The following is a 22,971-nucleotide window of genomic DNA, read 5'->3' as shown; positions in this document are numbered from 1 at the left end:
GTCATTGTGAATTTATATCTAGCATAGCACATAACCCAGTGATGTTTAGTTACACGTGCATGAAAAGTATATGGAAGTCAATTTTATTCGGGCACAGAACTCATGTTTTTTCTTGTGTTCAAATTAACTTATTTTTCTGCAAAGGCTCACTTTTAAAAAAATAAAATAAAAATCAGAACCTGTTCTGAATGTACAGGACTTTTTTAATTTTAATTTTTTAAATTTATTTTTAAACGTGATTCTTTCTAGTTGTAACTGCAGGTAGCTTTGGGGAAAGTTCAGAGGAAGTATGCCACTGACATTTGGGCTGAATGTGGTTATTGTGTGATTGAGCCACAAGATGTCAGAAAAGCTCAAAGATTGAACTGAAAGAAAAGGCCAAGTTCATACATGGTAAATAATCTGCACTTATGTGGCGCTTTTCTACCTGTTACTTAATGCGCTTTACACTGCTTCTTATTTACCCATTCACACACACTGATGGAGGAGCTGCTATGCCTACGCTCACCGGGAGCAACTAAGTTGGGGTCCAGTGTCTTTGCTCAATGATACTTCGATGCGTGACCGGAGCAGGATCAAAACACCTGTTGGATTGGGGGACGATCACTGTACCTTCGGAGCCACAGTCTTCCTACATGAAGCATATGACTGTTTGAATCCTTAAAAGGAGAAGTTGTTTAAAGAAATGCCTACACACGGACATGCCACCTTCCATAGCCAGGGTTTCATTGAAAGAAGAACCACAAAATGTAAGCATAACACTATGAAATGTATTTAGACTGCGTAATATAATACATTAAACTTTTTTCAGATAAGCCTCCATGCTAAATTATGAATTTATGTGCCTCAAATAATTGCGGTTATTTTAATGTAGTTTATATTATGTTCTATAATGTAGCTCTATATTTTGATTGACATGGAGACGAGCATTTCATTGTCTTATTACTTTGGTTGGTTTTGATTTGTTTCATTGTCATTCAAACAAGCTAAATTTACACATGGTTCTAAACAAAACCATTTTCCTGTTAGGTCACCAGTTTATCACGGGGAAAAAAGTCAACAGAAATTTGAAGTGTTTGCAACTGCTGATTAGATTGGTGTCTGACATTTTGGGACACTACAAGTATGTTTGGAGCTCTTGTGGTACTGCTGAATCAATGTAAAATTGATACATGGGCAACACAAATAATTTGCCTTGAAAAACATTTGGCTTTAAGTAGCTGTGACTTTCATTGTTTTCATTTTTTACAGTCCTCCCACAACACAATGGGTTATTGACTCAAGTATTATACTTGACAGTGGTATGCCTGCCTTCTGTTTTCATTAAAGATTAATGGATTTTATTGTTGAACGAGCCAAGGGAAATGCAAGTCGAGGTGAACACATTCAAGGATTTCTGCTTGTTTACGGGAATAATTGCTGGAGAATTGTATTGATAAGAGCTTTAAGGTTGGTGGAGTGTGAAGAACTTGAAAAGCCAAACAAATCTAGTTCACAAATCAGGCATATGGCTGTGTTTGAATGAGTATTGTGATTTTTAAAAAAATAAAATTACACGCACACAGTAGCCAACATCCAAAGCCAGGATTGTAACGACAGCTCCTCCTGTGGTATTTTAATACTCTTGTCTCTTTCTTGTGAGGTTTTTGTAAGATATACACTCAATTAGATGATGCAGGAGCTGGGACATTTCAAAGTATTTGCAGGTCTCTCTGATGTGTAGACAGCTGACTATGCCTAAAATCCAAGGCCTATAAGTAAAAAATACATAATAATCTATGGAGTCTTCTGGAGGTTTACACTCTTCTTAAAGAGTTAAAGGTCTTAAAGTTGTTTCACTTGTTATCTGTTTGACTTGACTGGTGGAAAGTTCCAGGCATTTAATTTCTGTGGTCCATGATTGGGGGTCATTGAATGAACCTAGGCTTTAATTCCAGGTCTTTTCAGGAAGTACCATGCATTGTTTCTTGAGGTGCAAAAATACCAAGTTCAACCACATTTGTATGTCCTATATCAGTTGGTACTCTATCCACAGCAAGTTACACAAAGTATGTGTACTTGTACACCGTCAGGTTTGTGTTGTCAGTTATGTTCAAATGCATAAAACTGGCCACCAGGTGGGGAGAAACTGGGGAAACATGTCAAAATTGCACATACTTCCAGTTTATACCTACTATCTAATTTAAAATAAGAAATGCAATTAACCTAATATGAATTTACAGGAAGTACATTTGTTTCCATCTTTACATAATAACTCATTCTGCTTGTTTAGAGCTTCAAATCTGGGAATGAAAAAATACAATCCAAACATAAAAATTGACCTGGTGCATTAGTAATGGTAAGGCTAGCAACTTTCAATTGTTCTTTTTTTTCAGTGAACTCTAAAGGTTCAACACTGAAGATATGCTGGGATGCATATGCACTTAAAGTATGCAACCTCCTGACCGGTGTTCAATGGACAAACAAAGAAGGGAGCCTTGCTGTTGTTGCCAGGGGGTTGTTTGGATTCTTGTTCAACAGGCTGCTTCATTCGGTGTGTGTGTGAAAGAAAGAGACGGAATGACTGCGTTCCTGGAAATGCCATTCCATTGGTCAAAAAACCATAGCAACATAGTTCCACCTATGACAAGGGAGCAGCCAGTGGTTTTGAAGGATGTGAAACAGAAAGCTGCATGGTGGGGAGTTGGAGGGCAGCGCTGGTGAAGGGATTGGGGTGGGGAAAATTCTGGGGTCTGTTTTGGCCTGAGGCTCCAAACTCAAATTGAGATCCCACTACATGTACAACCTGTTGTGTTGATCTATGCTATGTTCTCTTGGCCTCTCCTACAATAGCAGATGACACAGTCTTGCATAATGTAGTTAAAAGCAAAAAGACTTCTGAGCTGGAAATAGAATAGGACAAATTCATGGTGTCTTTTGGATGCAGCCATGATCCATGCTATTCATACTGTCCTGTCTTCCTAATGTTGAATCTCTAGCAAACACATGACATGTTACCATGTTGTGATTGTAAAATTCTGATCTACAATAACCCTGAGAGCCCTGGATGTATGAAACTTAAATGTCTTGCAAATATTGATTGGATTACCTAAATTCTATTCTTTTACATGAATAGCTGGGTGAAATGGACATACAAAAAAAAAAAAAACTGATAATACTGTGAGAAAATATATGCACAGTTTATTGATAGATGCAAATAAGTGAGGCACACATTCAAATTATTAATGTATTAGCTGTGAGCTCCGTTTTTTTTTTTTTTTAATCTACCCTCCTTTATCTATAGAAACAAATAGAAACATCCGTCATGACTAATAACCTGCATGCAGGCCAGTAAAAAAAATTCTTGTCACGCTAGACATCTTTTGTTGGGGATTAAAGCTCATAACAAGAAGCTTTGTCTGCAGTGTACATGGAAGCCATGAGGACTGTTGTGCCAAAAAAACCCAAAAAAAACAACTTGATTCACATATGAAAATAAATGGAAATTCCAGTGACTGCTACAGGATAACAAGACATATCATAAATATTTTTAATTGCTGCTTATTCATGGCTTTTAAGACCTGCTTGGGCTCATTTTGTTCTAATATCATCTACAAATAACTGTACAAAGTTGTCTCCAGAGCACATGTGAAAGGCCAGTTTCACAGGAGACTAATGATCATCTATACTTACATTTGGCATGAGTCACTGTAATGTACAAAAAAGAAAAGGCACTGTGACAATTGTCAAAACATTTCTATAGTAAAGTAAGCATAAAGAAAATCTCACGATGTCCATTCAGTGGAAGCGATGTCTACCATTACCTGTTTTGAGTCCAGTAAATATGGAGTTATGTAAACTGTAAGATTAATGATAACTACAGTTGCTTGGAAAAGTATTCATACACTTTTTGCACATTTCACGGCTTTACTGTACTGGATGTACCTTGAAATGAAAAACAATTGCCATTTCTTTCCCCATAAATCAACTCACAATAGTGAAATAATTTTTGCAAACTTATAAAAAAAACAAAAAAAAACAAGCATTTCGACGCATAATTAAACTCCAGAAGAGTCCAGTCAGCTTCTAGATACATCTAAAAAGAATTTTATTTTTTAATATATTATGGAAAATAACTTCATTAGAATGGCTTATTGTGTGTAGTCTGAGTGATTAAAAAAAAGCAACGTTTACATTTCAACATAAATCTGCAACACACACAAAAAAAATGTGCATAAAGTGACAGTTTACTCACTTTATTTATTATGCAGTTCTGGTATGGACTTGAGTGGCTGCCTTGATTATTCCAACTGGCAAACCACTATCCAGAATAAGCCATTGTTTTTTGGATTTGGCTAAAGAAAGGTGTTTTGTTTGCACAATCTATACTACAGCACTATGTGCCCATACATACACATATGATCAAAAAGGTGCAACAGTGTAATTCTGCTACTAATCTTTGTTTTATTAATCTCTCAAACAAATTTAAAGTTGGCCGAATGTTTCGATGTGACACAGCATTACTTTGCTTAGCTGGCCATCACCAGAATAAGGTTAGGAATTATTAGCCTGTTCTCTGTGGCAAAAGGTTTTAGTTGATATTAAGTAAATACACACCACACAGTGTCAACATTGGTAAGTCTATTATGGAATTCCTTTGAATATTGCCCGGTTTTTACTTCTTTAAGTCTTTATTGGCCTCACTGGTAAAAAGTGATTCTATTCCGTGTGTGAATGTTTCAGTGATTTTGTCCATGTCTATGCCTGTTTTCACAGTTTTTACAGGTCTATTGTCTATGAAGTTGACAGTCTGTAGCAGGATGTTGTTGGTTCAGAGTGGACAGCCAGGTGGAGGCATGGCTTTGATGCATGTGGCAGTAGCACAAACAGGTGGGTAGGTTCACAGTATCAATTACTTAGGCTGTCTGGACCCATCCACAGTGTCTATGACATTTCTGGTCTTTCTCATTCAACCATTCACAAATTCACATAAATTAGGCTCCACATTCACACTAAAGCGAGTCGTTACTTTAGTGAATAGAGCAGTTCAGCAGTATGGCAGAGAGACAGAGGATGAGCCGATGAAAAGTACTGACAGCACAACCAGTCCTCCAGCTCTGCATTCCTCTCAGGCTCCAGAGAGCGCTCTGCAAACTTCATCATCAACAGGGCCCGTTTCACATCCAGCCAGTTGAGGAGGCCCTCATGTCGAGATCCATCGACAAAGCCTCCCCCGTGTCCATGTCTCTCCAGCTGCTGCTCCATTAGGTCCTTCCTGGGGCCCCAGAGCAGGCTCTGCAGTATGCGCTTGGCCTCCTGGATGTGGATGCGTTTGATGGGGTCAGGCTGGAGCAGGAGTTGGGCCAGTTTCTGAAGTCCTTCTGAGTAAAGGGATACAGAGGGGATGGTGGGTAAGTCTTCACAGCGGTAGTCTTGTTCTTTCAGTGCTGGGCTCACCTCAAAAGGGTTGGGTTGGTGGAGGAGCTCATAGATCAAAATGCCCGTCTGAAACTCATCAAACTTGCGATACTGGGCAGCTGAAACAATTTCAGGTGCCAACCTGGCATGGTCACGTTTGATACGAGGATCCACGCCGATTGAAGCAGCGTCCTCTGAAGAGCGACGCTTGGCCTTAGCAAAGTTGCTGACGAGGAGCCGGGGAAGATGTCGCTGAATATCCACATCACCAGAAACATTACTGGTGACGCTGTCATTGTTGTTTTGTTGGAGGAACTGAGAAGGCCTGCGGTGATGAGGCACCAACAACAGATTTTCTAGGCAAATGTCGCGGTGTGTAACTCCATGCTCCTTCAAGTGCTCCAGGCCATTGCAGAGCTGCAGGAGGAGGAAGCAAACGCGGCGCTCGTAGACCTCTGGTTGGGTTTTATGGAATGACTCCCACTCCCGAACAAAGTCAGATGCTGTTTGCTGGGGAATCTCAGGGGTAATGACCACCACTCGCTCCCACTCTACCTGTTGGCCACGTGTAAATGTGGAGGACTGAGGCACCAATGAAGCAGGTGGGTTGGGAAGAGATACTTCATCCGAAGGTAGCATACTCTGCGGAACACAAGCCAGAAAGTGACCACAGTCCTGCTGGAGGTTGAATTGGGGAGGCATGTTCTGTTGCACTGACAGACCGTAGAGATGGCCCTGTTTGGCCTCCGTGGTTGGACTCTTGCAGATCTGAGGAGGTATAAACACAAAAAGGAGGAAGGGATTTTATAGACAGAGATGGGAAGGGAGGGAAGCAGAGAAGCACAGGAAAGGAATTGTGGTTAGTGAGGTTTCAAGGTCAATTCAGTTCCTGCACTCATTCAAGTGAAATAAATCTTTAATGTAGAGTTAAATCTAATTTCCCACTGAAAAGAATAGGGATAAGTTAATAAGTTATGAGGAAAGTCAAACCTTCAAATATTTTAGTTTGCTCACATGATGTGCTGGGATCCCCTTTTTATAAATATAATCTCTTGTGACAAACTAGATAATATGTGCAGTTTAAGCTCCACTCTGAAAACACATTAATATCATCCAGAAAAATGTAACACTAAATTTAGAATTCAGTTGAGTGATGTCACACCATTTCTTGTGTATTCGGTTATGTAAGTGTATGTGTGTGTTGGCCTTGTCTGACTGTAAATCCTGCCTGGAACGCAAAGATTAATTGTGCCTGGAGATATTAAGCAAGACTATGGTCACCCAGGATGTGGCACAACACGCATTGTATGAAAAGCAGCACTAATGACTTTGGAACAAAGGTCAATGAGACTGGATCCACACCCTCACTGTTTACGCTACATGCCTGAAGGTTTGTTTGTGCTACACCGGGACCATCCCATCTGTAGTCTAAGAACAAACAAGACCAACCTAATTTTAATCGCTTCATTCCATCCTCAAACTGGGAAATCCTGACTTCACCCACTGTGCAAATCATTCTTTAAACAACTGTTAAAAATGATCTTGAGTGAATTGCAAGTTGCTTTCTTGACAAGAGCTTCTGAATAAAAACAATCTTCACATTACAACAAAACTAGTCATTGCAGCCAAACAAATAATCTACATCTGTGTACAATCCTTATAGTGTTCTGCACTTAGTGTTCAAAATAAACTGTGTAAGAGACTGTAGGGTTCATGTGTCAGTGACTCCATAACAATATTCAATACTTGTAAAATATCTATTCAGTTTTTAAACTGTAACAAAAACATTGGGCACATGTTTTGTCTTGGGAAGTAAAAGACAAAAAAGAAAAAACAGCCATTTACTTTGCACTGCAACATTTACCATTTCCAAGTTATGTCAGATAATTCTATGGGATTATTCTCCTTTGTCCTAGGTACCAACAATTGTGTACTATATGTACCTACACACGAAGGCTTTACAAAAGAACATATAGATAATGTTTTAAATTTTGCAAACTGAAAAACCCATACTGATGCTTCATATTAAATACATTTCCAAAATTTGGGGCAGCTGTTATTGTGAAGCAGGAAATGTATTTGCCATAGTTATCACTAAAAAAAAACCATGGCAATCATTTTCAGCAGATCAGTTTTACATACTGTACCAAGTAATGAAACAAGAAGAAGCACCTGCTGATACTACGTGAGGAAAGATAACCATGGTTGCTCATGGCATAATGGATTACTGGCCTAATCTTAATTCAAATAAAATTGTTTGGCAGCACTGTTAACAGACAGATCTGTTGCTCTTTCTTTCTAAACCTGATTTCCTTAGACCAGCAGGAACAATAGGAGTGGCCAAATCAACTAAAACTGAAATCTTGCTGATTGTACATTCAAGCCATTCTGAGAGGTCTAATGGGTGTTTTAAGCACACATTTAACATATTCACCATAGAAAATACTTGTAAAATACTGTATTTTTAGACATTACCTTCACGGCATAGGAGTTGCTGGGGTCTGAGGCACAGGCAGCAGAGTAGTACACAGCATCTCCTGCGTTGCAGCTCGGCTTGTTAGATGTGAGCCTGAACAAAGACCAGTTGCTCTCATCAAACTTGAGTGGGTTCCTCTGGGAGCGGGTGAAGTGATCTTCACATTTTAGGGCCAAGCGCCGCAGAGACTCTGCATACAGGCCTCCCAGTTTGGAGTACACTCCCTCTCTACTGTCCATGTTACTCAGTAGGGTCTGGAGCTGCAGGCTGGAGCCCAAATTTGGTGCCTTACCCGATTCTGAGGCTGACAAGGGCACGCTGAGCTGAGGAGAAGAGGAGCAGGTCAGTCGGCAGTGGATGCCGAGACGCCCAGGGGTCTTCACTGGCTCATCCAGTGTCCGAGACCTCAAGGGTCGGCCTTGCGAAGTTTTACATTGCTCAAGAGATTCATTGGAGGAGAAAATGGGTCGTGGGTCAACAGGACTTGACGGTAAACTGGACCGGGAGCTGACATCAGTGGTTCGGCACACGTTGTTCTCTGAGCCAGTGAAAGGGAGGCGTGGGTAGGCTCGCACAAAGGGTCTTCCGTTTGCACCATCAGGAGCTGACACGGTGCGGTTGACCAGTTTTTTCTCCGGGAGCGGAGGTGGCTGGTTACTTAAGCTGTTAAAAGAAGATAGGTGAGGAGACCCTGGAGCTGAGGGCACAGGACTTCTGGGAAATGGAGAGGAACATGATCTTCGTGCAGCATCCCGAGAACCTAACAAACAAAGCAGTTACCAGCCAATTACTAAAAATAGTGTCTACAACACGATTAAGGTCAAGCACAACATATTGTTTATGAAAAGAACTAACCTAACTGACATAAGGATTGTACTAAAAAGCAAAGAAAATACAACCAACTTAGAAAAAGTAGCACAGATAGAGACAGAGACCAGTGGCCGTCTCTCTTTACTTGTGCTAAATTCTGTGTCTTTTAGTGTCCCTGTAAATGTATTTCCTGTAAGCTCTCAGAACACACAGACGTACATGTTCTTGTGAATTTGCTTTATTTACTACAGCCCTTCAGTTACTGTATAAGAACATACCTCGCTTCCTCAACAGAGCTGGAAATTTCCACAGTCCAGGGTTCAGATTGACACACAAAACATCTTCAATCCAATTATGATCCATTTGTCACTCAAAGACTAAAAGTTGGAACTTGACGTCGCATTAAAGGAGACAGTTACTGAGATAATTGTGTGGTGCAGTCTTCAATAACTGCTTTCACAGAGGGGGATGGCTAAAAAAATACTCTGTAGGATGTAGCCAAGCCCTTTCTGCCTCGTTATCAGACTCCATAATTATGTCTTCAAACAACACTGCCCAGGAAGTTAAAGCAATTACAAGTGTCTCAGCATCAAGAGGTTTATAGCAGATATGTAAAGGATGACAATTTTTAAAGCAAGGACACAAACTACTCCATCTGAGCCACCGGTTTGATGACTGTGGAAATCTCACTTTTGAAAAGGAACAAAGCATCTGCATGTGTGCACGTAAAGGGGGTGGAGAAGTCAAACTGCAGCTACAGTATAAGACCATGCAGCACAACCTTTCCTTGCTGTTGCTTAGTTTCCCTCTGGACAAGTGCATCTTCACAGTTAAAACAGGTAGAGAAAACTTACTTGAATGACAGATATGTTAATACATTCCCTATGCTGACCACGTGAATGATAGAGGCACTTACCAGCGTCAGCAGTCAGGTTGTCAGTGGAGGAAGTGGGCACCCCCCACGGAGATGAACTTGGGCTCTCTACTAGCGCTTGCTGGGTGCAACGGTCCAGCTCCATATTGCTGCCACTCATCTTACTGCCCACTCTGTTGTGGAGAGAACAGACATTTAAAAACACGTATTCAAGCTAAAGTCTGTCTGCCTGCATTGCTGTGTGTTCGCGTATGTGTGTCAGGGTTTCTAAAACATTTGCTGAGCAAGCGTAGAGGTGGTTAGTTTGTCAGTCTGTTGCAAGAGAATATTATTTTGGCCATCCGTTTATGTCGATGTGGACTCTACTCCACTTCCCCTTGACCCTCTGTCTCCTGCACAAAATATTACTAAGAAGTCCATGTGATGGAGCACATTGTTAATTTAAATATGACTAAGTCCTGTCAGTAGTTTCATTTCCTTATTAGAGAAGCACACTTCTTGATTCACTGTTGACTTGGGCTAGGACTGCAACAAACATGTTGACGCCATTTCATATTTGATTTGTGTTTTCAAGGGGGTCTTCTTAAAAAAAACAACAACAACAGCTAAATAAACAAACAAAAAGAACAAGCATGCCTTCCATTTCCGTAGACTGTCAATTGCCCCAAGCACCTATTAGTTTTGGATATGTGAAGAGAGTCTGGAGAGACTAGGACAGTTTGAAAATAAAATAAATGTGGCACTTTAGAGTTAAACATTTCTAATCTCACCTCTGCTTGAGGATAGAGGCTCAGGGCTACATTATCTTCTACAAGCATAACTATTAATGGTCAGATTGTGGGTTACACAACTGACAAAGAAGAAGAACAAGCATGAATTTTGGTCCAACCCTAAAACCATTAAATCAATTTTTAATACTGTATTATGGGAGCTCTTTCAAATATGCAACGTAAACTAATGGGACCATAAGAAAAAAGAACCACCTACTGGTTTTACGTTTTAGTTTTGTAATCTTGGTTTTAGTTTGCCTGTCCATCATGATGGCCACTTATAATGGCCATGCCAACTGTGTATAAGCAGACTATCTAATCAAGGTGACCAATTAGGCTGAGTGACAGCAATTTACTTGTCTCATTATAGCCGCTAATAGCTCAGGGAAGCAGAGTCCCTTTCCATCCCTTCATCTCACTTTACTTTTTTCCCCCCAATCACAAAATGACTCCTCTATCCATCTATCTGCTGGCCCCTGACTTCAATTCCACCATAAATCAGCAGAACAAACAGATGAAGAGGAGAAAAGGAGAGGAGCACAGGGGGAGACAAAAGGTTTAGGCATTCTCTCAGGGCAATTAGCTAAAGGATCTGGTATCATTTTACAGACAAAAGAGCGGTGATGAAAGGCAGTGGAAATGCTGAAGCACAAGAGAAATGGTAATGGGATGTAGGGATTATGGGTCTATGTGCATGTGTGTGCCTGTGCGTGTATCACTCTAGATCTCCAGATTTGTATCCAAAACATGAGATTTTTCTTGGTGGAAGAATGTCATTGCTCATGTCCTGTGGGAGGATGTGTATGGCTGAATGAGCCTCCTGTTCAAGGGCATGCCAAGACCTCGACTCTGCTTAACACTGCACGTGAGAATACACCAGCATTAAGGGACTGCAACAGTTATTTCTACTGTCAATTCACTGATCGATGGCTGGGTCCATAACATGTCAGAAAATGGTCAAACACTGCTTATTTCAAGTCTACAGTCAAATTATCAAATGTCCTGTTTTTTCTGACAAAGAAAGGCAGCAGGAAGAAATATTTGCCATCATTGTTCTCAATTAACCAATTCATTGATTAATAGTTTCCACACTTCAAGCAAAACTGATTTAGCTTCACATGGTATTGTATCAATGTACGGTATAATGACATAAAACTCTTTCACATGACCAGGTTATTAGAACCGTGCTCCAACTACCCACATCCTGCCTAACCATGTATTAATAGACGTGTTAACTACCCATTTCCTCAGAACAGACTAAAGTACTTTCTTTGCTAATACACAGTCAATGTCAGGCACTATGAGGACCCCTGTAAACCTGTCAGATTAGGTTTCTTACTGCAATCAGAACCTGCAATGACAAGAACCCAGGTTTACAATGCAAAGACACACACACACACACACACACACACACACACACACACACACACACACACACACACACACACACACACACACACACACACACACACACACACACACACACACACACACACACACACACACACACACACACACACACACACACACACACACACACACACACACACACACACACACACACACACACACACACACACACACACACACACACACACACACACACACACACACACACACACACACACACACACGATGAATGTGTGTTATTAATGTATGTATTAATGAAGATGTTCGAGTGGAACTGAAAGGGGAAAAAAAAAAAAGGGATCGGACTGGGGTTACAGCTACAGTAAATAGCTACAAATAGCACTGTGATGGTGGAAAATAAGACCCTAAGTTAACTGTTGTGTTGTAGTGGATCTGGTTCACATAACTGCTTTCACCTTCTGACTGTTATCCAAGAACCTTATTGTCAAAAACAAAGAAAATGCTGACATCTCACAAAGTACTGCATGTCCATTGAATCTTTTAGGTGTGCAAACCCTTACATGCACAAATACAGACAATATTTTAGTATAAGTCACAATCTAAGCTGGTTATATAGCATGACATGAAACCAAATACTGTGAGATAATTATATTCAACACATTTATAATTCAAGGTCTTCACTGAGATGAGATGGGGTTGAGTAGAAAAGCAGGATTACTCAGACTGTACTCCATCTGTCAGCTACAAAAAGCTTCCAAAGTCATATTTTTTGATGAAACTGTGTCCCAAAGGAATTGACTGAACTAGTACTATTGTTGTCACAATTATACATTTTCTGTAGGTTCATTTTATAAAAAGACTCACGCAAGGTAATGTTGATTCGGGTGTTCTCTGAGTGGATTAAATTCTATCATGCATACAATGCCTGTATCTTACAACATAGTGCCGCAAAGAAAGACACCCATTGTTTCTTTCCAATGATTACAGGATAGTTACCATGGTTATATAGTCATATAATCCAAAGATTCATTAATATTTGACACCAATCCTTGTTATCTTTCACAAACTGCTCTAGCTTTGCCCTGTTATCATCCTGTTTGTCAGTGTTCGGTTTCCTTATTCCCGGCAACAAACTTATTTGCAACACCTCGCATTCAGCAAACATATTTCTTTTTGCTCCTCTCTTCAACACACTAATCCATTTCGCTTTTCAGCCTCTGTATTTTACTGCTAATTATTTAAATGTATTTATTTATTTAAGTCATCTGTATGTAAATAGACTATAAAAGATAACAGCAAAAGCCGTGCTGTCAAAAAAAAAAAAAAAGGTTAAATACAGAATTAATTAAAAATTGACCACATACCCCTGCAACATTCAACTCCACTATAATTTTAGTTGGTATTGGTATAAAAATTTGCAAAGATTTCTCCGTACCCATGAACCCACTGTGGTTTACAAGTACTGAACACCTCTTCCTTTTTTCAGAAATTTAATGACAGAAAACTCTGTGCCTACCTCGTGTGAAGAGGCAGAGGTCCTTGTCAGACAGGCAGGCACAAAATGCCCCTGGATCAGAGTGGTGGCTCTCTAAAGCTCTGCCATGTGTAGTAACACAACCCTGACCCCACACAAGTCATAGGTGTATTTAAAGTCTCAACAGCAACTATTAGATGCGCAAAATTAAGTCACTCACATCTCATATATAGCAGTGCCTCAGTAAGTACTTAAAAAGAGCTTTGGGTCTGTCAGACAGAAATGAGACGCTATCTGTTGTGCTGCACAAAGGGAAGCAGGGTGGCTGTGTGGAGGGAGGGGCAGCGTGTCTTGGCACAGTACTTTAGAAAGCAAAATCAAACCAAAGTTGAACTCAAGCACATGAAGCCACGTGGGTGATCTATAAATTCTACATCTATCAGTTGCAAATGGCTGCCAGACTGGGACCATTTGGGAGTTGCCAGGGGCAACAATCTGCTCACTAAAGCCCCTCCCTTTGGCAACCAATTGACACCCCACATAAACAGCACACACACACACACGCATGACACAGGTACAAACACACGAGGGCTGACCTCAGCACATGATGTGCAGGTTGACCCATAACGTGAAGTGAAAGATGGAAACTTTGCTGTTTTTCACTGTTATCAAAGGTTTTAAGAGGCAGATTTTTCAAACCATCTGTGGCTATTTAATGATTCAGCATATCAAACGTCTGCTCCACGTGTTTTCATTGCACTCATGAGATTTCCTTTTTTAGGCAATAATACGTTCTCTCATGAAATTTCGAATGCTTTGCAACATTTACATTCTGTTACCCTTTGGCACTTTGACACTGAAATTCCAGTTCCAGCCTGGTGCTCTGGGACGTTTGTTGATTAAACCCACTGATAAACTCAGAACAGCAGAAACCCACAACTGTCACTAGCTTGCTTGAGGTGTGTTCCCACATATGTCTCAACAAGGTGTATTTTTATCAGTGCAGAATGTCTGCAATGTCATAACAGGAGAGATGGGTCCTTACTAGAATTACACAAACATAAAGGCCTCTGAAATGTGATCAGCAATCTGTGGTTTTCACAGTGAAACAGTCCCAATTAGCTTTAGCTGGATGCAGCAGCCTAAACCTGGTAACATCTGTCTATTTTGAGAAAGTCACAGTTGTGTGTTCCACTTTGTTTTGACATCCAAGACTAAGGAAACTTTTAAAGCGATCATTTGATGCTCTAATAACTGCAACACAAGCCCCCTTGTCTGTCTCTGCTTTGAGTAGCTGACTCAAAGCAGAGACAGTGATGTATATTCTTAGCTTCTTTTACACAGGTTAAAGCACGTGTGCAAATGTTTCTTCAAATAAAGTGCAATGTAGGCTAGGAGTCATGTTCAGAGAAGGTTGCAAAGAGCCCTGTGCAAATCTTGAGCAAAGGTGACAATTATGCTTTCTGCATGTCCTGTCATAGACTTAGTAAACCTTAAAAACAGGATGTGCATTCATGTGAACATCAGGAATTTTAGTACAATCACACCAAAAGAGCAACTATAATAATTGTTTTGCCCAAGATTAATAGGAATGCTCTTAATGACAGTTTTGTTCCAGTATGAGAATATCAACACAACAAGGCCCATTTTTTTTTTTTTTTTACAGTGTCTATTGAGCTGCAGCCAAAACAAATTTACAGCAATGTGACACAGCAGGGGACAATTTAACAGACCCAGTGTTAATTAGAATTGAAATAGTCACATTACTAGCGTGAATAGAACAAGGCGTGCATTGACCAATATCCCGAAACAGTTTGAATGATCATAAGTCACCAGAATGGAGGAGAATTCAAGTCTGAACAATGATGCTATGAAAAGACAAAGCACAGTAAGATTCACACAAGCTGCAGTAAAACACATAGTACATAGTTTCTTCCACAAGCAGAACTAACACCATACTATATGTACAGTATTTATATACTATCACATCAGAAGGGAAAACGTGTTTATGCTTTTACACCAAGTACAAGTTTTAGGACCTAAATTGTTCAATATAACGAAACCACAATGTCATGGCTATATTATGGTCCTAATGCATGTCACAGGTAGAAAACATGAGGAGACACGCAGCTTTTAAAGTTTGATAAATGCATACCCTTCATCTTACAGCAAGTGTATACCATGCTAGTATGCAATTAAACATCTATCAGACATTTTCCATTTACATCGCAGCCTTATCACAAACAGTATTTAGGACCCAGCCTTCCTCAAAATGAGTGCTGGGCTTTTCCCCTTATACGGCACGCACACTATACATTACATGTAAGATTTTAAATGTCAGCTGAACTACAAGTAAAAGCGAAAACAATAAAAACTTAGCATTTACTTTAAAAACCTTTGATTGAGGAAGCATAAAAATGATTCCTGTCACTTGTAAGTCATATAACTGAAGACAATTCTTCTCAATTGTAGAGAATTTTCTTGTTACTGTGCCTTATTATAAAACTGTCCATGTTACTGCTCAGCACACTGAACTCTGCTATAATATAATTTCACTAACATAATTAAATTAAATAGATTAATCAATGATAATATTAATTATTTTACATTTATCAAATGCAGTCCTACCCAGATACAGTACTAGTGTTATATTTGTTGTGTGTTATTAAAGTGTTAATGCCAAACATTACTCTCTTTGTTTTTCTTACCTGTGCAGTTTCTTGGGTGGTGGGGGTGGTGGATTAGGGTCATTGTTGACAGCTCCTTTCCCTGCTGCTGGCAGCTCCGATGAACCGCCGTGCAACGGTTGCTTGGCCGGCATGCTCCTGTTATGCTTTCCCTCCTCCTCTGCACCGATGCTTTCTGTCTCTCCCTGACAGGCACCATTGTTGAGGACAGGCGAGGGGGCCGTGCCTGGCTCGGTCATTGGAGGGGGGCTGCTGAGGGCCTTCCAGTCCCTGCTTTCCTTCCGGACAGCGGAACCATTGACCAGGCCTGTCAACTGAGAGGTTGTCCTTGCGCTGGCGGCTGGCTTCTTCTTCTCCCCCTCTTTGCGCTCCCGCTCATCTTCCTCCTCTTCCTCCTCAATGCGGCAGTTCCAGCCAGAACTATTGTGATAAGGCTTGTTCCAGCGTTCAGATGTTGTGCTGTGGTTCTCTGTGTGGACCTTGAAGTGGCCCTCTCTAGCAGAGACAAGGAAAAGCATTGGGAGTTCAGAGAGAGGGACAGGAGACGAGGTAGACTGTGAGAGGCTGGAGATGCCCAGTTTGGGAAGTTCAGGAAGAGGGACTGGAGAAGACATGGACGATGAAAGACTAGAGGCTCCCAGTTTTGGGGAGCGGGTGTTCCTTTTTGGAGGAATTGGTGGACTAGACTGAGGCTTGTGGTGGAGAATTGGAGTGAGGCTGGGATCTGTGGCCAAAGAAGGTGCACTGTGGCTGGGGCTTGGCCAAAGGAAGGCTGGACTGCTGGGATCTTTACATGCTGTGGGGCTAAAGTGGCACTGGGTGCTCACAGCTGAATCTGGGCTGCTCAGGTAGAACGTCCTGTTGTTCTCCTCTGTGTGAGCAGCCATAACAGTGATAGTGGCCCGTTGATTGTCTCCTGAAAGCTCAAGCTCAGAGCTTGATGAGTTTTTACTCTGGTTTGGAGACTCAGGTTGAGTTTGCAGCCCATCCCCTTGCGGCCTGCGCTTTTTCTTGGTGCTCTCAGCATAAATGGGTTCAGACCCTAGCTGTCCATTAGGAGAGTTGGGAGATGACTGTGGACTACCTGGAGCATTTGGACTTTGGGGACACTCACAACTGACTTCTTGGGGACACAGGGGTCTTTCTCCTGACCTCTCTGCCCCAGGAAGTGAATCTCTACCACTATGATGAGAACAAGAGGAGTCCAGTAGGCCGGTCTGTTTAGACAGGATGGTAACAGAGTGTAGTGGACTGCAGCTAAGGGTGGCCTCACTTGTGGTAGGGGAAGTGGTAGAAGTGCTGAAGGTCTTAGTGGTAACTGTAGCAGTACTCATAGTGCTGATACCACTGATATCAATTGAGACAGGACTGGAAGAGACAATATCCACTGTCAAGGGTGTATTCACAGATGCCTGATGGGATTCCTGATGATCTGCCCTGGTTGTTGCGCCACTTCCATTATAAGTGCTCTTTGTTCTCATAGCAGTTGTACTATTCTGCTGTCTACAGGTCTCTCCATTTGTGCTCTTCTTTAAACTCTGAGAACCTCTGCCCTCCTCCTGGGTGACAAAGATACTGCTAATGATCATGGAGTCTTTAGGCAGGATATTGGGGGACAGGGGAGCCAAAGAGAAGCAGCTGTTGTATTCAATCTTGGGTTCAGGACTTTGAAGAACTGCCTCTTTATGGGCCTTGTTGCAGCCATTACTATCAATATATAAAGACGACAGGTCCAAGAGCTTCTTTAGGCCTAAACACTCAACTGGGCTTTTTGTGTTCTCCTGTTGCACATATTACAAACAGACAAAAACAGGAATATTGAGACAGACATAGGAACAATTAAAAAACGAAAAGGATGTAAATGAAGTTCACCTGTTCTATGTTCATGTTGACATCAGTCGACTCGTTGGTATCAAGGCTCATCATAGTGGGCTTGACGGCGATGGTTGGCTTGCTGTAGGGTGAAGGCGATGTTACTCCAGCTTCTTCCTCGCCTCCCAGGCTGCTCTTATAACAAGTGGCTGGCGCACTGCCATCTAGGCCGCCGACAGTCTTGTGTGCACTAAGCGGGTTGAAGCAGTTCTTACAAGAGCCGGGTTTCCACACGTGTTCTGCAAAGTCGCTGCACGCTGACATCTTTGGTTTGCTCAATCAGATATGGTCAGAAGTTGTTGTAGAGGGATGTTGCAGGTACAGGATGATCTCTCATGGCTGGCCCACAAAGTGTCATGTCACAAGATGTTGACATCGCAGGATGCAGGAGGAGAGAAAAGTAAAGATAATAGTGTTAGATAACAAAATATTTTTATGCCCATAGGTTTTATCATAATCATAACCCTGAAGTCATGGTAAACACTTAAAACTCGTTGTATTACATAAGAACAGGCACTGGTCTAAAGATACTCCCATATCTCATCCACAATTTCTTCTTTCACACTCACGCGTGTTGGACTATAGCACCCAGACAATACTAGGGTTAAAGTTACACAATACTACTGAGTTGTAGTGACCAAGTGTTGTTTACATTCATATTGGGTCAGTGGGTCAAAGAACCCCCTCTCTTGGGTGACGTTAACCCATTTTGTGACTCAACCGTGGGACAAATTCCAACAATGCACAGCTTATAACACAATTATTCAAATTTTCAAACTCATTTTTTCTGATTCAGCGTGCTTCATTGGCAATATGACAGACTTAAGTGGTTTGAGTATGGGCCTAAGAACTCTTTCTGCTGGCAGGTTTCTGTCTGTTTATTGGACGCTGACGTAAATTTGTTCTATGTTATGGGCTACATGCATTTTACTTTGGGAAAAGTATGGGTTGTTAATCGGCACCCTATATATACCCTGAGTTAATCAAAGTATACAGTCAGAAAAAGTTGGATTGGTACATTGTTGGCTGTATTTTTATTACTGAGGTAAGTCGTATTATTCTCTACAAAATGCAAAAAGTAAGTAAAGACACCTATAACATCTACTTGCAACTGTAGGAGGTATGATTGAATTTGGGTTAACAAGTGTCTCCAAGCTCATTGAAGGGCTCTGTTATGATTCAAGTGTCATCGGCGGCTGTAACTTAAGAAGGCCCAATGTGGGCTGCGCTACTTGTTCCCATGGCCTCCCAAATTAGAGGGTATGTGGTTTCTGTTCGACCAAAGAGACTGTCGGTGTGAGCCTGGCTACATAAAAGCCCTCCAGAGCCCTCAGCAGCCCCCGACATGCTAGAAGAAGACGGAGGAGCCTCAAGAATCCCGGAGGTCGGAATGCCAGGAATGTAAAGGCGCAAGTCTCACCAGGGTGAATCTCACAACTCCCCTACCCCCTTACACACACACACACACAAACACACACACACCTCCTGCTACCCTCTCTGTCCTGTTTAACTGGGCTGACAGTGAGAAGATCAACACCATTTCAGAGAGATAATTGTGTTTCTTTGCATCAGGGTGTCCTTCTTTATGTTCTTTACACAGCTTTAATTGCCTCTCAACAAGGTGCTGCAGTGACACATAGCAGGATTAGCCCACCACATAGACTCATTACCCAGAAAATAACAGAGGAACAGGAGGATATGACCCCCCCCCTCCCCCAATCAGGAATGAAGGTCTGTATATGCAGTCAAATATTATTAATCCCACCATGATATTAGGCATTTTTTAGGAACCGTGATTCTGGATTGGCTCTGAAGCCTGCATTTGATAAATGAAAATAAGAAAATAACAGAACAGATAAGAACTGAACTTGTTAGACTCCTGCTAAGTTGTGAGCTTCAGTATAATGACGTCGCCATCTACTAATCCTATAGAGTTATCCTGTTCTTAAATATAATGCATGTTTACATTTTTCATTGTTCTATCTGACTCAGTTTGGGCAGGAAAGCACCCACTAGCTCACTGTTTGTTTAACTGTTCCTGCGACAACAGAGGAAACGGAGCCTTGCCTAACATCTTATGCATTGTGCATGAGTCATATGAAGCAATGACTGATCGGAGACACACAGACCATTTAGGCTACCAGGCTTACTGAGACCAGACTGACTGCCAGTCAAAAACGTGTCACAAGCTTTAATGGGACAATCAGGCAATAACAAAGCAAAGACAGAGTTTTTGTATGTCTCCAAAGTTACTGATCTGACAGGGACCGGTAGTCTCTGTAAGAGAATCTATGACAACAACAGAAGAGGAAACGAGGTAAATGTCCAACATTTTCTACACTCCCTCTTTATTTCCAAATAAAACAAATGGCTCAAACTGCAACCTGGTTTCAGAATATCCGAACTCTTGTTGACATGTTCAGCCCTGCTTGTTTGAACAGTGATAGACCCCATGTTCTACATTCCCCACACCTTCTCAAGCTCAAGGTCCAATATTTCTCACTTCCTCTTGTAGAAAACACACACAGGCACAGATATATGCACAGGGCAGAAGTTCAACCATATGATAAGTTCATGCCCAGCCTTCAATTTAAAACACTGACTTAAAAAAAAACAAAAAAAAAAAACTTTGAAATTAGAAGCCAGAGGGTGAAAACTGATAGAGGATGGATGTTGGTCTGATGTGGCTTTACAATTTTGGGCCAGCTAATAAAGACACTATATACCTTGTGGTCACAAGCTGCATGTCTTATGACCTCTGTACACACAGTGAACATCACACACAGTCACTTGGCCACTAGATGTCTCAGAAACACATCCAATTTAGCTAAGAAATGAAAATTCACTATGTTGGTCTGGGTACATAGGGTTTTGTGTATGGAGGCAGAAGCTGTAGGTGCAGTCTTTGCTTTGGACTAACAGGGTGTAATGTGTTGAATCAGGATCAAAAGTTAAACTGAATAGCAACAGTTTAAATAGCTCACAGCTATGTTGACCAAGAAGGGCAATAAAGGTAAAGGTTAGAGAGCTTATCAACAGGCAACAGCTGGTGAAAACGCACTTTGTCTGAATCCTTCTGCAGCACAGACACACGCGAACCCCTTAAAAACACGCCATCACACCCATGCGCGCACACGCACCAACGATACATAAGTGCAGGTCACCTGATGGTTATTATTCTAAGGTTACTGTAACACAATTAACTGGCTGCTGTTACCGGATATCTGTGCAATGCCAAAAACAAAGGTCACACACTTCACTGGATGAGAGGATGAAAACCATTCTGTGGATCAACATAAATGGACGACCTGTGTAGTCAAGTCCCGGGCTCTGAAAGCCAGGTCAGCCGCTTGAATACAAATGCCCTCACCGTGACCAACATTTGTCACGGCTGCCTTGCTCACACAGCCCATTCATTCAGGAGAAGGGGCACAATCTGGTTTGTCGATGTCCGCCAAAAAAAAAAAAAAACTTCATGCCAAACATCTCAAAAACTTCCACTCCCTAAGATAATTTATTCAAATGTTTTAACAGCATCCGCTTTGACACACGCCGAATTAAACTACACACCCACGTGTTTGAGTTATTTTTCTGTTTTTTTTTCCCCTTAGATTTGATGGAGGTTTAGGTAAATGCTCTGCCAATGTAGGTTTACGGTAAATAGCTGAAGTAGAAAAAAAAACAAAAAACACATGTCCTCCTGATCTGAGGGAACATGATCTCCTGATTTGGCGAAATGGGTGTAAGTAAATTCCCTGCAACAATACAATATGAACTGGACGTGTTTTTGTAGCAACTTAATTCATTATTTACAACTGGAGGAATTCAAAAAATAAAAATCAACACCAGCTACAATGTAGATATGCTAGAGTGGCCAAGGTTACCTCCTGCTTACCTGCTCGGACTTTCTCTTCCCTGGCAACACAGAAAGTCTTCACAAAATTATTTTTTAAAATCCCACAAAAAATAAGTCACACAGCTGTATCGTAGCTGCCCTTCTGGTTCCTACAGAGGCAAATGTCTGCTTGTCTTCACGTATCCCACATGCGACAGGATAAAGCTACAGGAGACCGTGTGCTGCTGCCGCAGGCTTGTTTCGGTTCCAGTCGGTGAAGCACACGCCGCTGCTGCTGCTGCACTGTGCAGAGGTGGAGTGAGGCGGAGCAGGAGTCCTCTGCAGCAGCGAGCGGACAGCACAAGGCGGGGGGTGGAGCTCCTCACCAACCAAGCAGTGTGGCCAGTGGCAACAATTTAACATTTTCTAATGATTATGGCTTTTGTCCTGCTGGCTGTCATAAGCCCCTTTCTCATCTTAAACACACAATATAGCTCGGGAGCTTGTCCGTTGACTTACACGGCACTGATTTTGCAAATACTGTAAATCTCCAATATTTTACACTTGCGGTTTATTGCTACAAAGAATGGAAGGTCTCAAAAAGGCAAAGCAGACTCTTCTTGGTTAAAAAGCCTTTAGCCTGTGCAGGGTTGTCCTGCAAACAATCAGTCTTGTTCAGAAGCCCTTTGATGTGGGGAAGGTAGATGTATACAAGCTTCCCTTCCCTTACTTTGCTTCTTTTTTATTGGTGTTCCTTTCCCCCTGCTACCCCCTGGATTAACACTGCTTCTGTTCATCATGGCTGGGGTGACAAGACAGATTGCTGCTTCTGAGCCCTCCTGGACCCCTGCTGGCTTCCATTACAGGCAGCAAAAGGAGAGGCCGAGCTCAGAGTGACAAACACTGCTGTGTTGGATGAAGGCAATCGTCCATGGACATTAACCTTTTAACTGAGCATGTTTGGTGAGAAATAAGTCAGAAACAAAGTATTATCAGTTGGCATTTTGACTCATTCAAAGGATGCCATCTGGCACACCTTCACATTCTGCAGTATTGTGTTTCCTTCTATCTGTTCTGCTCTTTTCATACGAAAAAATGAAGAAAAAAACTGAACTGGATCTCTTTACTCCTAAGTACACACAGAGGGTTGGTTTGGTTTACTTCCTGTGAAGGACACGTCCGTGCATGTGAATCAATTGGACACAGTACCTGCCACTTTCCTGAACCTCTTACAAAGATTTATAACCGAGCTGAGATCAATCAGCATAAGTGGCACAGCAGAGACCGGATCCAAGGAAAGTGATAACTTTTACAAGAACACCTGTTGAATTTGGAAAGTGTCACAATCCTCTTAAGACACTTGGGCTGAATTTGTTGCGATTCATTTAGTTTTGGCAGCACAAAA

At 41.5% G+C, this 22,971-nt stretch overlaps 1 protein-coding gene across 2 annotated transcripts; it reads right to left on the bottom strand.

The window, feature by feature from the left end:
- Positions 1 to 3,155: 3,155 nt before the first annotated feature.
- On the bottom strand, positions 3,156 to 21,897 carry LOC137103619 (inactive tyrosine-protein kinase PRAG1). 2 transcript variants are annotated; one of them, XM_067484119.1, is made up of 6 exons: positions 21,616 to 21,897; positions 17,732 to 18,070; positions 15,881 to 17,640; positions 9,600 to 9,730; positions 7,873 to 8,633; positions 3,156 to 6,165 (listed from the first exon to the last, which is right to left on the bottom strand). In XM_067484119.1, exons 2-6 carry the CDS (start codon positions 17,993 to 17,995, stop codon positions 5,005 to 5,007), a joined length of 4,077 nt encoding a protein of 1,358 aa, XP_067340220.1. In that variant the 5' UTR covers positions 17,996 to 18,070; positions 21,616 to 21,897; the 3' UTR covers positions 3,156 to 5,004. The 2 variants fall into 2 exon arrangements, with proteins under 2 accessions (XP_067340220.1, XP_067340219.1); XM_067484118.1 differs by having other exon boundaries at positions 21,627 to 21,897.
- Positions 21,898 to 22,971: the final 1,074 nt, after the last annotated feature.

Source organism: Channa argus, chromosome 18 (assembly GCF_033026475.1).
Source record: "Channa argus isolate prfri chromosome 18, Channa argus male v1.0, whole genome shotgun sequence".
In the NCBI taxonomy this organism is placed as follows: Eukaryota; Metazoa; Chordata; class Actinopteri; order Anabantiformes; family Channidae; genus Channa; species Channa argus.
Note: the sequence above shows the minus strand (reverse complement) of the source record. Positions and strands in the feature narration are given on the sequence as shown.

What these genes read in the sequence shown, in the direction of transcription:
- LOC137103619 (XM_067484119.1), bottom strand. Translation starts at nt 17,995, where the DNA reads ATGTCAGCGTGCAGCGACTTTGCAGAACACGTGTGGAAACCCGGCTCT. An exon ending in TCAACATGAACATAGAACAG is followed by an intron (nt 17,641 to 17,731) that starts GTGAACTTCATT and finishes TATGTGCAACAG; the next exon opens with GAGAACACAAAAAGCCCAGT. An exon ending in CCACCCAAGAAACTGCACAG is followed by an intron (nt 9,731 to 15,880) that starts GTAAGAAAAACA and finishes TCTCCACAACAG; the next exon opens with AGTGGGCAGTAAGATGAGTG.